At 39.4% G+C, this 14284-nt stretch overlaps 1 protein-coding gene across 1 annotated transcript in view; it reads left to right on the top strand.

Moving 5' to 3' along the window:
- Positions 1–14284, top strand: part of GPR179 (G protein-coupled receptor 179) — a 1377357-nt gene that overhangs the window by 882403 nt on the left and 480670 nt on the right. Inside the window, exon 4 of the mRNA XM_044055354.1 lies at positions 923–1152. Within this exon, the coding sequence (XP_043911289.1) occupies positions 923–1152 (230 nt within the window). The remainder of the gene's footprint in view (positions 1–922; positions 1153–14284) is intronic.

Below are 14284 nucleotides of genomic sequence, written 5' to 3'. Positions count from 1 at the left end.
AGCTTTGTTTCTCATTTTTTATGTTTAAGTCACTACATTTTATTTTATACATATCATTTTCCTCAGTTAAATTGTTTAACTATGTACTAATCCCAATTGCTCTATACATATCTACATCTTTTGGGGAGGACAAAATACATGCTCCTAATGTCCTAAAACATAAAAACTAAAAAATAAAAAAAAAAATTAAAGGAAGTATATTTAAATGTTTCCTAATTTATGCAGAAGTTGCTGCTCTGTTCTGGCAAATATTTCCCCACTACTGACACAACTCAGTGTGTAGATCATCAATGCATAAGATGGAGACACTGTAGATGCAATATAACCTCAATGACATATGTATTCTAACTGAGATTTGTCTAAAATTTGTACCATGTGACATGCAAATTACCTAACTCATTAGCATTAAAGCTCTATATGTCATATCTAACAGACATGTCTGTGTGTAATATCTTCAGGTAACCTTGTTTCTTCTCACCTCACAAAATACTGACTGGCTACAACAAATAGCCCATATATACTAACTTGATTATTGCCCTTGTGGCTCAATTTGCAGATGAAAATGGTACAAAAAGGTCCAGTTCACTTAACTAGCTAACAAATTCTTAAATGAATAAATAAATAAAAATGAAAACAGACTATTTCTATTATTCATCTTGGAGGTCCTGTATTTGATGGGCAATCTAGACTCTCCATTGGTTTTAATGGATATTGGACTTTAAGAGATGAATTATTTATCCTCCATGTGGAATTCACATGATCAGAAACACTACAAAAATGTATTAATACTGTGCATAACATGAACAGTGATGAACACATTCATTATTTAAAATGCAGTTTTTGTAGAAACAGAATACTTTTCAACTCCAAAACCTGAGATTTTGATCATATCACTTGTCATTTATCTTACTATTAGCCTCAGAGTCAGAAGAAGACAATGCAAGGGATTCAGGATTTAACAGAGCAGAAGAAGCAGGAAAAGTCTACCAGTGCAACCGATGTGCTGAGGGCTGTACGGTGTGCGTTGACAACACTCCTTGCTTGGTACGAGAGGACTGGTACCTGCGAGCAGCGGTGCTCTCCTTCCAGGCTTTCTGCATGCTGCTGGTCTTCATTAGCATGATACTATGCTACCACTTTCGCAAGAGCAAGGTAAGACTTCCTAGTTCTCAGACTGCTCTCAGGGTTGTTCCCGAATGGACACAAGCGACAACTGTTTTGGTTCAGTGTTCATACAGCAAAGGAAAGTGAGAGAGGACCTAGCTAACACCAAATACATCCATACACAATAAATATTTTTAAGAAGGTTAAAAGGAAGAAAACTGGTCAAATGTGACATGAACCAGGCACAAAATTAAATTAATCATCATGATACTTTTTTATGCCCTCGTGCAATAAATGTATTATTTTGCACTGTCTGATATGATATTTGTTAGTCATAATTATGACTCTGAAAGCTGACAATTTGCAAGGTGTGTGTGTGTGTGTGTGTGTGTGTGTGTGTGTGTGTGTGTGTGTGTGTGTGTGTGTGTGTGTGTGTGTGTGTGTGTGTGTGTGTGTGTGTGTGTGTGTGTGTGTGTGTGTATGTGTGTGTGTGTGTGTGTGTGTGCAGAGAACTGATACATATCTGACTAGACACCAAGATAATTACATTTCTCCACAGAGTGAAGATGTCTGATTGGAAACTGTACATCCCAGTTTCTCTGCATATTAAGCCTTTTTTGGAATGTTGTTAGACTGAAATTCACGCTATTTCATTGTGTTATGCAAGTGGTAACTCTTTGTGATCACTAACCTCTTACATCAGTTCTGAGTGGACTTAAGACTAAGACTCTTTCTTTTATTTGGGGTAATGCATGCAGGCAGACAGAAGAACAAGAAATAGCAAATGCATCAGCACATTACCTCATTTACTTATATCTCGAGCCAGAGTAAGCTCGATGGGGATTTGGATTTTCTGAGGTGCAGCATTGTCCATTGGTGGACCTGGGCTTTAGGGCGTTTATAACAGATAGCCCTCTGAACAGGCTGATGCCACTGGAGAGAGAGAGTGAGTTTAGTTTGAACCGGCAGCATAATTTACTTATAAGTGCATAGTGGGTCTATATTACGACAGCAAAAGGGCTAAACACCGAACTCCATTTCATCGACACATATTTAGCGAACTACAAATTACGTGAATGGCCAGACCACCAATTTTTTTTCTTAGGGAAAAAAAATCAGTAGGTCAACCAAACGTGACACACCAGTTCAAACATTACAAAGTGGGGGGCTTTGCCACCTACACCCCCCTGACTAAATATACCAACTCCAAGATTACATTACAGTGGGGTAAAGGGCAAATTCACAGCAACGGGCAAGCAATTTTTTTCCCTAGGAAAAAAATCAGTGGTCTGGCTCTTCGTGTAACTTGTAGTTCACTAAATATTGTATGTGTCGATGAAATGGCATTCAGTCTTCAGCCGGTTCGCTATCGTAATATAGGCCCATGCATAATAATTACCCCAAGGAGCAGAAAATACTCAGGCAAAGAGAGAAAGGAGAGAATCTGTCAACAAGCCCACAGCTCCAAAGCTCAAGCTAACCATCATATCAACTAGGAACTTAGAAGCAAAGGGCTAGTCAGCATCCTGAAGCACAGTGCATTATTAAATCATCTAAACCTCAACTCCACCCAGCACAATGCTTAATAGTAACAGACTCAGTCCTTCTAGATCACTTCTAAGATGCTTCAGTAGTTTAGTGGTCAAGTACTCATCTGAGTCATTTAAAGGAAATATGTTTGAGTCCTGGGTAAAACATGTACTTTGTTGTGTTGTACTCCTCAAGATTAATTGCCCCTTTTCCTCTTAAACTTCTAGATGTTATAGCAGTTTCTCTGAGGTTTGGAGCAGGTCATCATGCTGTTTATTTTCCCTCTTTTTCATACCTCTCAACTGTCCCAATTTTTGCAAAATGTCTAGATTTTTGCTTTATATTTTTGGTCTATTCTTCATAAAATGTTGTCATTTCTGGCAAATCACTGATGATTGAAGTCACTAAATAATGACATACATTTCTGTTTCAGACTTCACATCCTTCAGAAAAACATGCAAACACAACTCATTTTATTCTAGCAACTTTCTAAATTTATGAGCAATATTTAAAATGTGTCCCTATTTTTGGGGCCTTTGACCCCCCCCCCCCATTATTTTAGGTTTTGTCCAGATTTTGTGTGCTAAGAGTTTAAGTTGCAGTCTTTTGTTACTTTTATTTGAAGTAATGCTCTGAAAAAAGTAGCATTTGACAAACTGACTGTACCTAGAGCTGGGCCTATTAGGGATCTTTAGTTGTTTTCAGGTATACTATAGCTGCTCATATCCCAGACTCTCGATATCTCATCTGCTCGAATATGAACAGATTGCCATGCTCTGGGCATTCAGGGAGTAAGTCCGCAACGCCCACATGGGATGCACCACATCTCATGCACCCTTACTTTATATATAATACACACACACACACACACACACACACACACACACACACACACACACACACACACACACACACCAATCTACAGCTCAGACTCACCATTACTAAAGTACAAACTGACATTACTTCCTCTTACAAAACTTCTGCTATCGTAACACAATCTCCCATTTAGTCTGTGCCAGTGTGTGCCCTGCTAGTTTCTGCCCTACTTTTTACCACAGGATGGTAGGGAGCACAACTCAGCACTGCAGAACTGCTCAGGTGAGAGATTTAGAGTTGTGCACATTGCCACTTAAAGTGTACTTGTCAGAATTTGCATGACTATAAATTGTTAAATGCTGCAGAACATCAAGCAACACACGAATGAAATAAAAGTTAAACTGCTGCAAACATCTCTATGAATTTCGAGCTTTCAGTGATGCCACATTTAGTGCAAGCAGCAACCACATTTTTATGAAAAGATATAACTACATTTAACTCCGTTTAATACAGGTTTTCTTTAAGCTTTACAGAAATACGTTGGCAATCTTCACTCAGACTGTCACAGGAATGATTGCTCTTTATTATCTTGTGTATTTTTAATTTCACAGAGTGCTGTGAGTCATGTATGCATGATGTGTTTTGTTTTACCTTCTTTAATGTATGTGAAAGCTTAATTCATTGAAAAATGAATACGACAAAAGAGTTGGTGAACCACAAATATATCACAGCTGAGTGAAATAGATGTACTGAAATATATTTAATCAGTCTGGTGATAATGAATACATACTAATGTTACTTATTTTTATTTATTATTTATTTACATTTGTTTACCAGGAAATTCCGACTGGATGCAGGTCCTTTGTATTTCACATAAATGTATAGGTAACTTGTGGAACTGAATTTTGTGATTTGCTTCACACTACACTTTTCGCAGTTTGCTGATTTTTTTGAATCTTTGACAATTATTTTTCTCAGGATTGTTTGAAACGTAGTTAGACACCACATCCTTACCTCTGGTAAGATACTCTGTACTAGGTGTAAGATATGAGTGCTTGTCAGAATGCCAGTATGTTGCAGCACACCTTAAATGTGCCTCAGCCACCATGACATCTGTAATTAAAGTGTCCGTTTGAAGAAAAGTGTACCACATAGGTTCAGTGGTAACTACTAGGCAATCAGTCTGCAAACCATTTCAAGCCTAACAGAAAAAACGTATTCAAAATGTCCCTCTACCCTCAAGGAGGGCAAGACAAGATAGTCTGGGGCAGAATTTGAGGATACCCATGCAATTATCTATGTTTACCTTAAAGGTGGAAAGGGGGCTACTCTGCTTGACATATATAGGGGAATTTTGTTCCAGAGGCGAGGGATACTTTGAGCTATCAAGAAAACATATCTTATTTATCTTCTGAGGAAGGTTTAGATCCTTTAACTGAGTATTTGGTACCATTAGTTTTCCAAAGGGGTAGGATATCAAATATGGTTGGATCTTTCATGGCACAAAAGGCTAGACATAGATATCCAAGGAGGAGTCAATAAGAGGCTGAGTATGGAGAAAAGGCTGCCAGTCTATCCTGACAACTAAGATTTTTGAGGCCACAGTTCTTTTTAGTTATGAATCTTTGCAGTCTCTCTGGTTGTGAGACATACCAAAAGGTGCAGTATATTCAATAGTGGGTCTAAGACGGGAGTAAAGGGGAATTAAGAATTCTTTGGTATTAGTGAAGATGCCTTTGGAAATTAGATGAGTCAGATAAAAGGTTTTTTGAACTACTCTGCAGACATGCTTGTCAAATGATAAGGAATTATTAACAAGAGTGCCTAAATTGCTTACAGTGTCTGATGTGAGGGGTGCATCAACTATATGTTGTATCTTTCGGCTTTTCCCGGTTAGGGGTCACCACAGCGGAACTCCGGTCTGCTAATGATTGGCAGTAGATTTTTTTACGTGCCGAGTTGCCGGCCCTGATGCACAACCTTCAACGAAGGAACGCCCATTCACGCATGTCTCCACACAGAAGATGCTCTAGCTGAGAATTGAACAGGACAACGCCTTACTGTGAGGCGACAACGCTACTGCAGCACCACCACCGCAGTTCGGGTGCATCAACTATATGATAGGTGAAACTGTTTTGATTACCAAAATGAACTATGCTATATTTTTTTTTACATCTAATTTAAAACCGTTGCCCTTCCACCAATTGTTAATATGGTCTGATTTATTTTGAAGCAATTATGAGTTCTTTCAAGACTGAATAGCAATACCCAGTTTACAGTGGTCTGCAAACTTAGTTAACCAAAGGCTAGAAGTTCTAGCCTGACGATCTGACAAATATATGTCAAATTGGAGAGAGACAAACTGAGTCTTGTGATACACCACTGATAACATTTTGTTTTTAGAAGTGGGACCTGCCACTCCAACCACATGGGGTTCTGTAAGACAAGTTGCACAATATGCAAATTCCTGTAGCTTAGTTATCTGCTTATTTAAAGCTATAGAAGTGATATTGTACATCTTACTTTTACTGGTACAACATATACCTGTTACACAAAGTAGTGTTCACTTCTTTATATCAGTCAAGTTTAACTTAACTTTAATTCTCTACTAAGCATTTCACTGACATTTTACATCGAAATAAAGTTTTGTGACATATTCAAAGACATTTTAATAAATGCAGCTTATAGTTTTTAGTATCAAGCCATTGCTCAAAATGAATATATGCACATTTATGTGTGTGTGTGTGTGTGTGTGTGTGTGTGTGTGTGTGTGTGTGTGTGTGTGTGTGTGTGTGTTTCTCTCAGTGGTGTGTCAAATACAGAGTATTCAACAAGATAGTGTGCGTGTGTGCGCGTGCGCGTGTGCTTGTGTGTGCGTGTGTGTTTCCCTCAGTGGTTTGTGAAATACAAAGTATACAACAAGACAGACTCACATGATTCATGTTTTTAATTGCATAATGATTAGTTACTAGTGTTGACATATTTATAATGTACACGTATTTAGACTGGCATTATTCTTTCTAAATGTTCATGTATTCATTTTTTGTTGTGTTTTCTCCTTGGCTGAGGTCTTACCTGAAAAGGGCTACTTCTGAAAGCAAAAAGGTTACCCAGTTAAGAAATGTAACAATAAATAGCTAGAATAGTAGACTTGCTGTCTGTCTAGGTGTCCAGTTTTTCATCTGGGGCAATTCTTGCTATGCAACAGTTTTTCTACGAAACATAATGTGAAGATCGTATCTCTGCATCTCCTAATGTGAAGATCGTATCTCTGCATCTCCTAATGTGAAGATCGTATCTTTACATCTCCTAATGTGAAGATCATATCTCTACATCTCCTAATGTGAAGATCGTGTCTCTACAGCTCCTTAGTGTTACAGTTTTCTCAGTCTCTGTTTTCTTAAGGCAGCACTGGTTATGACAGTTCTGTTTGCTCTTCTTTGAACTTCAGTGTATGTGTCTCATAAAATGTCTATAGAGTTTCTCCCATACAGTTTTTCGATCATCCACATGAAAAACAAATGCCATAACTGTTTTATCAATTACTTCAGTTTTAGGCTGCAAACTTTCCCATAACTTTTGTAATCTTCCTGTGTCTCCCACTTGTATACCTTGTAGTCTCCTGCAACCTCTATCATACCAGTACTTCCGTCTCTGGTGCTTTCCTTGCAGGATTTCCTTGTCTTTCTATGTTTTTCAGCCATCAGTAAAATAGATGTAGTAGGTAATTTGCTTTCCATGAGCTGGTGAGAGTCTGAGTCCCTTGTAGTAGAGCATTCCTATATTCCATAACTCTGGTGTAGCAAGTCTCGTTGCTTTTGCTATGGCTCTTTCTCATGACACTTTTCACTATGTGGATTGTTCTCTCCACTTGATCACATGACCTGTGGATAATCATCATCATCAACCTCCATTTTCCCAATTTTCTACATAGAGTTGGGGTGTTGTGCGCTGTCGTATTAACTATCACTATCTCGGTTGAGTCAGCTCCACTCTTCTGCCTTCTACCACAGTCATGCCTGACTGTCATACATCTTCTCTAACACAATCCGTCCCTCTCTTTGTTGGACGTCCTCAGTTCCTTTTACTTTCTTCCTTTGCTTCCCCAATCTTCTTCATCAAATCATCTTCTGCTTTCCTGCATGTGTCTGAATCATAGAAATCTGTTCTTTTTGATCTCCTTTGTTGTTGTTGGTCTTTCGGCTTTTCCCGGTTAGGGGTCGCCACAGTGGATCTCCAGTCTGCTAATGATTGGCAGTAGACTTTCACAAACACTGAGGTGCCAGCTCGACGTTCAACCTTCAACGAAGGCATGCCCATTTACGCATGTCTTTCAAACGCCCACCCAACCATGGGGAGGACATGCAGACTCCACACAGAAGGCACTCCCCACACTCCAGCCGAGAATCGAACAGGAGAATCTCTTGCTGTGAGGCAAAAATGCTACCGCTGCACCACCATGGATGTAATTGGAGCTAATTAGGCTTCTGCTCTGATGCCCTCATTTCTTTATCTCTCCCAGTGTGCATCCTACCCTGATGCACACCCACTCCCACTGGGGGTCCTTATCTCAGACTGACCATTGTTCGTACTTGTGTTAATGGATCCTTGTACATAGCCTGCACTAATTCCACATATATTTTCTTGACTTTGAACGATTACGGTTCTGTCCAAATCTTCTTCCAGGTCTAAGAATGCCCAGTTCAGCTCTTTTGCAATCTCTAGCCTCTTCTCAACTATCTGACTCACTGCAAACATCAGGTCACTTGTGCTGCACCCTGATCTGAATCTGAACTGCTCATCTCCCATCTTACTTTCTATTAATCTGAGTATTCAAAGCAAAGACATTGGTAACCTCCAAACTCTAGATCCCACCCAGTTCGGGTTTGTGAAAGGCAGATCATGCCTCCTGAACCTGATTGACTTCTTTGAGGCAGTCACCAAAGCCGTAGATGATGGTAAGGTGGTTCACACAGCCTATCTTGACCTCACCAAGGCTTTTGACACTATCCCCCATTCTGGAATTATAGCTAAACTCACTAAACTAGGTATAAATCCCAACGTCACAAGATGGGTTGCCAACTGGCTCACTGACAGAACCCACACTGTAAAATTTGCAGGCTCCAAATCTGACCTCAAAGCAGTGACAAGTGGAGTACTACAGGGTTCCATCCTGGGACCTCTCCTGTTTAGTATCTACTTCTCTGAAGTACAGGCTAACACAGAAGACCTCTGGCTAATGAAGTTCGCAGATGACTGCAAATTAGGAGCCATAGTCAAGTCCCCAAATGATGTGAACATCCTACAGAAGGGCCTCACTGAGACAGATGCCTGGTGTCAGAGCCATGACCTCAAGCAAATTGCCAAAAAGTGCAGTGTCGTCCCCTTTGGTAAAAACTCTGTACCCATGAACTATCACATAGGCAGCAATCTACTTAACACCGAATGTGTGATAAGAGACCTTGGGACCCAGGTGGACAGTAGTCTCTCCTTTGATAGTCACATCATCACAGTAGTCAGGAAGTCCTTCTATGTGGCACGCCTCATCATAAAAGGGTCTCATCCAGGAAAAAAGAGGTCATTGTTCCCATCTACTCGACACTCATTAGACCCATTATAGAGTACAACCCCCCCCCTTTTGGAAAGTGCCTCACAAGACATCTGCAGCAGCTGGAAAGGCCACAGAAGTACCTCACAAAGAGGATTACTGGCCTCAAACAAATGCCCTACACTGACCGCCTCAAAAAACTCCAGCTTTACTCCATAGCATTGCCTACTCCAAGGTGATCTCTGCCTAACATATAAAGCTATGTCAAACCCAGAGCTGTTGGACATGCTACACCTAAAGAAATCCCAATCCACCCAAGCTACATGCTCTAGGGACCTAAACCTTGTCACCACAATAAACAGGACATGCTGGAGGGATAGATCCCTGTCCCAGAGACTTCCCATACTCTGGAACAGGCTACCCATCTATGTCAAGCAAAGTTCTTCATTAACACTCTTCAAGAAAAATCTTGATGAGTGGATGGGAAATAGGAAATACACCCAGGGGATCACTTCTGTGTCTCTGCTCGACAGTGTCACAGGAAAATAACTTTCTTGGGTGGCATAAGCCAGGGAACCTTGTTGGCTAGGCTTATGTAGGCCCTTGGGCCGATAGCCTAGTACCTACCTATGAACCTTTAAACCTTTGTACATCACTCTTGCCAACACTTTCATGAACTGTGAAAGCAGTTTGATACCTCTGTATTCCTAAAGTTGCAAATGTTACATTTGTTCTTGTAAACTGGAAATGGAATTCTTATTCTCCAGTCATCTGGGATATGCCTTTCTCTCCATACTGCTTTGAGTACCCTTAGAAGCTATTTCTCCCCAACTCACCCAATATCTTGATCACATCTGCTGTGACTTCATTTGAGTCCTCTGCCTTTCCTGCCTTCATTTTTCCTTATTGCTCTTCAGTAATTTATAAAACTCTCCAGATTCACAATTTTTGGCTCAATCTTTCAGCTACGTAACATAAGCATCTATAGTCTCAGAAGGATCTTGTACCTTTGTAAAGAACAAATGGCAAATAAATGTCAAGTTCCTCCTAGTTGCAAAATAATTCCTGACCTTATCTCTAGATGCTACTGTTTTGTCTTTCTTTTTTGTTGTTACTCATCAGTGTGAAGATGCATGGTACCCTGTACCTTTTCATGGTTTTCAACTAATCTACTTTCAGAGAAGAACAATTCAATTTCTGTATCCAAGGCTCCCAGTTTTCCTTTATGTTGCCTTACTGCAAGGTAATTCTTGGTGGATGGATTTGGAGTATTTTTTCCTTATAATTTTGCTACTGCACTCCCAAACATACAAACGTTTGAAAGCAGATACTTTTCCAATCTCTCCGGTTCTAATACCATGTAATGTATGAATTATTGTTAGAATGCTTAAAAAAATGACAGAAATTCCTTGGATGTGGGTCAGCTTCCCTGTGGTCTTTAATCAGACTGCCTTCTGAAAGGAAAGTGGACCACATGATATGCAAATTATTAGCAATCACCATATTTAAAGCTATGAACTCCATATAGGCTCATAGGTATTTACTAGGCTAATGTCCACAAAGGCCTTTTAAGCCGAGCCACACACCGTAAAGCTCTGAAAAGTTCTGGTGCCCTTGATAAATGTAAGCAGGGGCCTGGGAGATGAACCGTTTACAGGCTGCCTGGCTCCATTAGTGACATAGGTGCCAAACCAGGCATGAATTTCCTGTTCCCCATCCTGTTGTTCAAGTTACACTTGAATTGGGTTAGGAAGGAACTCTGTTTCACATGGATGGGGAGCCTGTTTATATAACAGGCAAGATTTAAGTCTTTAGAACAGGTAATTCTGGTAGTTTGTTTTGCAGATATGCAGGAAGTCCGTCAGAGTGGGGTCTGACAATGCCCTGTATGCCACGCATAGATCTCCCCTCAACAGCCTGTAAGACAGAATATAGGGATAGGGCCTTGAAGCGATCTGCATAGGACATATTACTTATGCACTGTATTCTTTTAGTGAGAAACCTCTGTGGGCATTTCAATTGTTGGATATGCCTAGTTAGGTACATACCAAAGGTGGCATTATATTCAATGGTAGGTCAGATGAATGCCAAATACAGTGGAACAATGACTTCCTTGGACTTAGATGCCATACCTTTGTTTATAAGTTGTGCAACATAGAATGATTTCCTCACTCCTGTAGACACATGATGGTCAAAGGAGAGATTACTATCTAGGTGTGATCCCAAGTCCCTGACTACTGGCTCAACTCTTATGGATGTGTTGTCAATATAATAGTTACCGGGGTTGGATGACTTCCTGCAGGAATCTATTATGCATTTCTTGGCATGCAGTTTTAGTCCATGGCTCTGATATCAGTTGTTTGCCTCTGTTAGTCCTTCCTGGAGAACATTTGTGTCAGTGTGGGATTCAATGGCTGCAATAAAAGCACAGCATTATGTTTCTCATTAAAACAGTTTAGCTGAACTGAAAAGAAAGAAACATCTTCTTAAAATAAAAAAAAAAAACATTAAATTTGCTGCACATAAAGAAAATCACTGAACAGCACCTATAACTTACTACATGTGAAGAATATTGTTTTAGTAACTTAAAAGTATTTGTACATTTCTACCACACATACACTCTTAGAGAGAATTCCTGTTGACAACTAATTATCAACGTTCCATTTGGATCTCCAGTTTACTGCTGGCTTGTTTTCTATGCTAAGCTTGCACATACCCTCCCTTTGTCTGTGCATTTTTTCATCAGGTACACCAGATTCCCCCCACACCTCAAAGATATGCATAGACGCCTGAATTATTGATCTATTCTGTGTATAAGCATGTGTGTTCTTCCTATGAACTGTCTGTGAGCTTCATCCTGCAGTCCTGTGTTTGATTTCCACAAATTCCACTTGCAGCCTCTGTGACTCTATAAGCAAATTGCTTAACCAGGCAAAGCTGAAAGATCACCCCTGAAAAGGGACACTTGCCTGGTTAACAAATACATGGATTATTTTCACTGTTGTATTCCCATTGAGTGCTATGATAGGTTCCCCCAACCCTGAAATGGATTAAGTAGGTCATAGGACAATTAATTGTTTACTGCTCTGTGCACACAGCCTCTGGCCAATCGGCATTTAACTTGTATTAGCAATGAAGGTATAGCTTGAATGTTAACATTGCAATAAACTTCTGTTGTCTTGTACCTGCAATAAGGAAATGACTGCACTCTAAGGCAGTGTAAGTCAGAGCAATCGAATGGGACTGAAACTATTTTTATCACTGAATTTATCCACCATGGAGTGCTTCCAGTGTGGACAACAAGCCTAGGGGAATTTGTTCAGACTCCATCTTGCTGGTTCCCCCTTCTAGTATCTTGTTTTAACCAACTACTCTACTGGGGCACAAAACATAACATTAATTGCTGAACAGTTTCAGATTTTGGAGTAGTTTTCAGTTCCTTGGACTAGAATCAGAAGACATTACCGTTGATGGTAACACTTGCCTTTCTTTCAGTATGACTAATACAAAATAGATCTGAGAATTCACAACTAAAGCTAGCTGACTAATTTCAAAGGACATTACACAACACATTTCAAAACTGTCTGCAAGCAGGTATGCTTTATATAGTGGCTCAGAAAGACCTAGGAAAGAGGTCAGTGACGTCTAGTAATATTGATCAAAGTATGACTCATTTAACTTAATCAATACTGAGAGATCAGGTAGCAAAGTTTACGGGAAAACCAACACAACTCTATGAGCTCATTTGCTAATGCCTGCAGTTGTTTCATGCCAAGTGACGATACTATACAATTGATTAGAATACAGATACACGCCAGACACATTTTTTTGTTTTCACATAACATTTTATCTTCTCCTTCCTCGTCTGCTACATAGTTGTTTAAACGTCTCACTCATCCATTTACTGCAGTACACTATATTGTAAATGTTGCACACATTATCTGCTGTAGTTATTTGCCTGCAAAAGTCCTACCTGATCCCTTCACCAACAGACTACACTCCCAGTGATGTTTAGCTCTGGCCATTGTGCTGTCAGCGGTCACTGCTTATGAGTACTTAATGGGGAGTATCACTTACCTGCAAGCTTCTGAAACTGATAAGACATATACAAAGTAGAAGTTTTATGTTTATCATGTGTACATTTTTTCATCTCTTTCCATTTTGTCTTTCACTGAGAGAGCTTTGCAAATCTGTTTTGTGATGCATTTATGACACAGCATTATTTGATTTATTTAGTTGTTAATTATGGATGGATGTTCATCATGGACCATTTTCACCCATAATTCAAGCTACGAGGGCTATGTAAATGCAGTATATATAAACATGATAGCATAGGCAGTTAATTAGCATGTTTTGGAAGGTGGGAGGAAAATAGAGTACGTATAGAAAACTGACTTATACATGGGGTGAGGAGACATCCAAACTCCACATAGAACTAACAAAGATCAGGACTGAACACAAACCTAGAAGCTGTGAAAGGTTTACTTGTTGTATTTGTTGCTCTTGTCTTCATCAATTTATATGATGGCACAAGTGAGTATATGATACCTGTTAGGTTTTAACTAAGATTTCAGAATTATGGAGTAATTATGTCCTTTGTATATTATCCGACAGAGAAATCAGAACCACATTCTTTTACTAAATGTGTGAATTCCCTGAGCTTTGTTTCATTAGTGTTACTTCTTAGCAACTGTATGGAATAAATAGTTGTGAGCACGTGTGCAGGTGTATCTGAAACATATAAACCCCTGAGCTATTTCTCACCCTGAGACTGCATCCACAAGGTTTTCTCTTTATCCTGTGTATTATGACTACCTTGTTATGTTCTGACATGTAATCTCTCAGGTCACATCTGAAAGCAGAGCCCTGGAGAGGAGCAGTATGCCTACCTGATTAACAGAAGTATAAGCAAAAACTGTCAAACAAAATAAATGGTTTCATCAGGAGTGGTGAGTAAAAACATTCATTACATAAACAAAGCCAAACAATTCTAGCAAACCACGGAGCATAATAAGGATAGGAGCCACCTAAAAATATTGGAAAACATGAAATTACAAAGGCATAATTTCCTGTCAATAATGCAAAGATGAAGTATGTTTTTTTTTTCTTTCAAACAGAAAACATTTCAGTTTAATTAATTTCCATCATGCCTCTTCATCTGTTGATAGCCTAAAAGAAGAAAAAAAAAGTTAAGGAACAAGTTCAGATAATTTAGAAATATATTATTTCTTGACTACCAAGATACCTGGTACTCCTGTGTGAGATGGAGACCTGGGTTTGATTCCA

The sequence above is a fragment of the Protopterus annectens genome, chromosome 13.part0, assembly GCF_019279795.1.
Source record: "Protopterus annectens isolate FY-2018-M chromosome 13.part0, PAN1.0, whole genome shotgun sequence".
NCBI lineage: Eukaryota > Metazoa > Chordata > Ceratodontiformes > Protopteridae > Protopterus > Protopterus annectens.
Note: the sequence above shows the minus strand (reverse complement) of the source record. Positions and strands in the feature narration are given on the sequence as shown.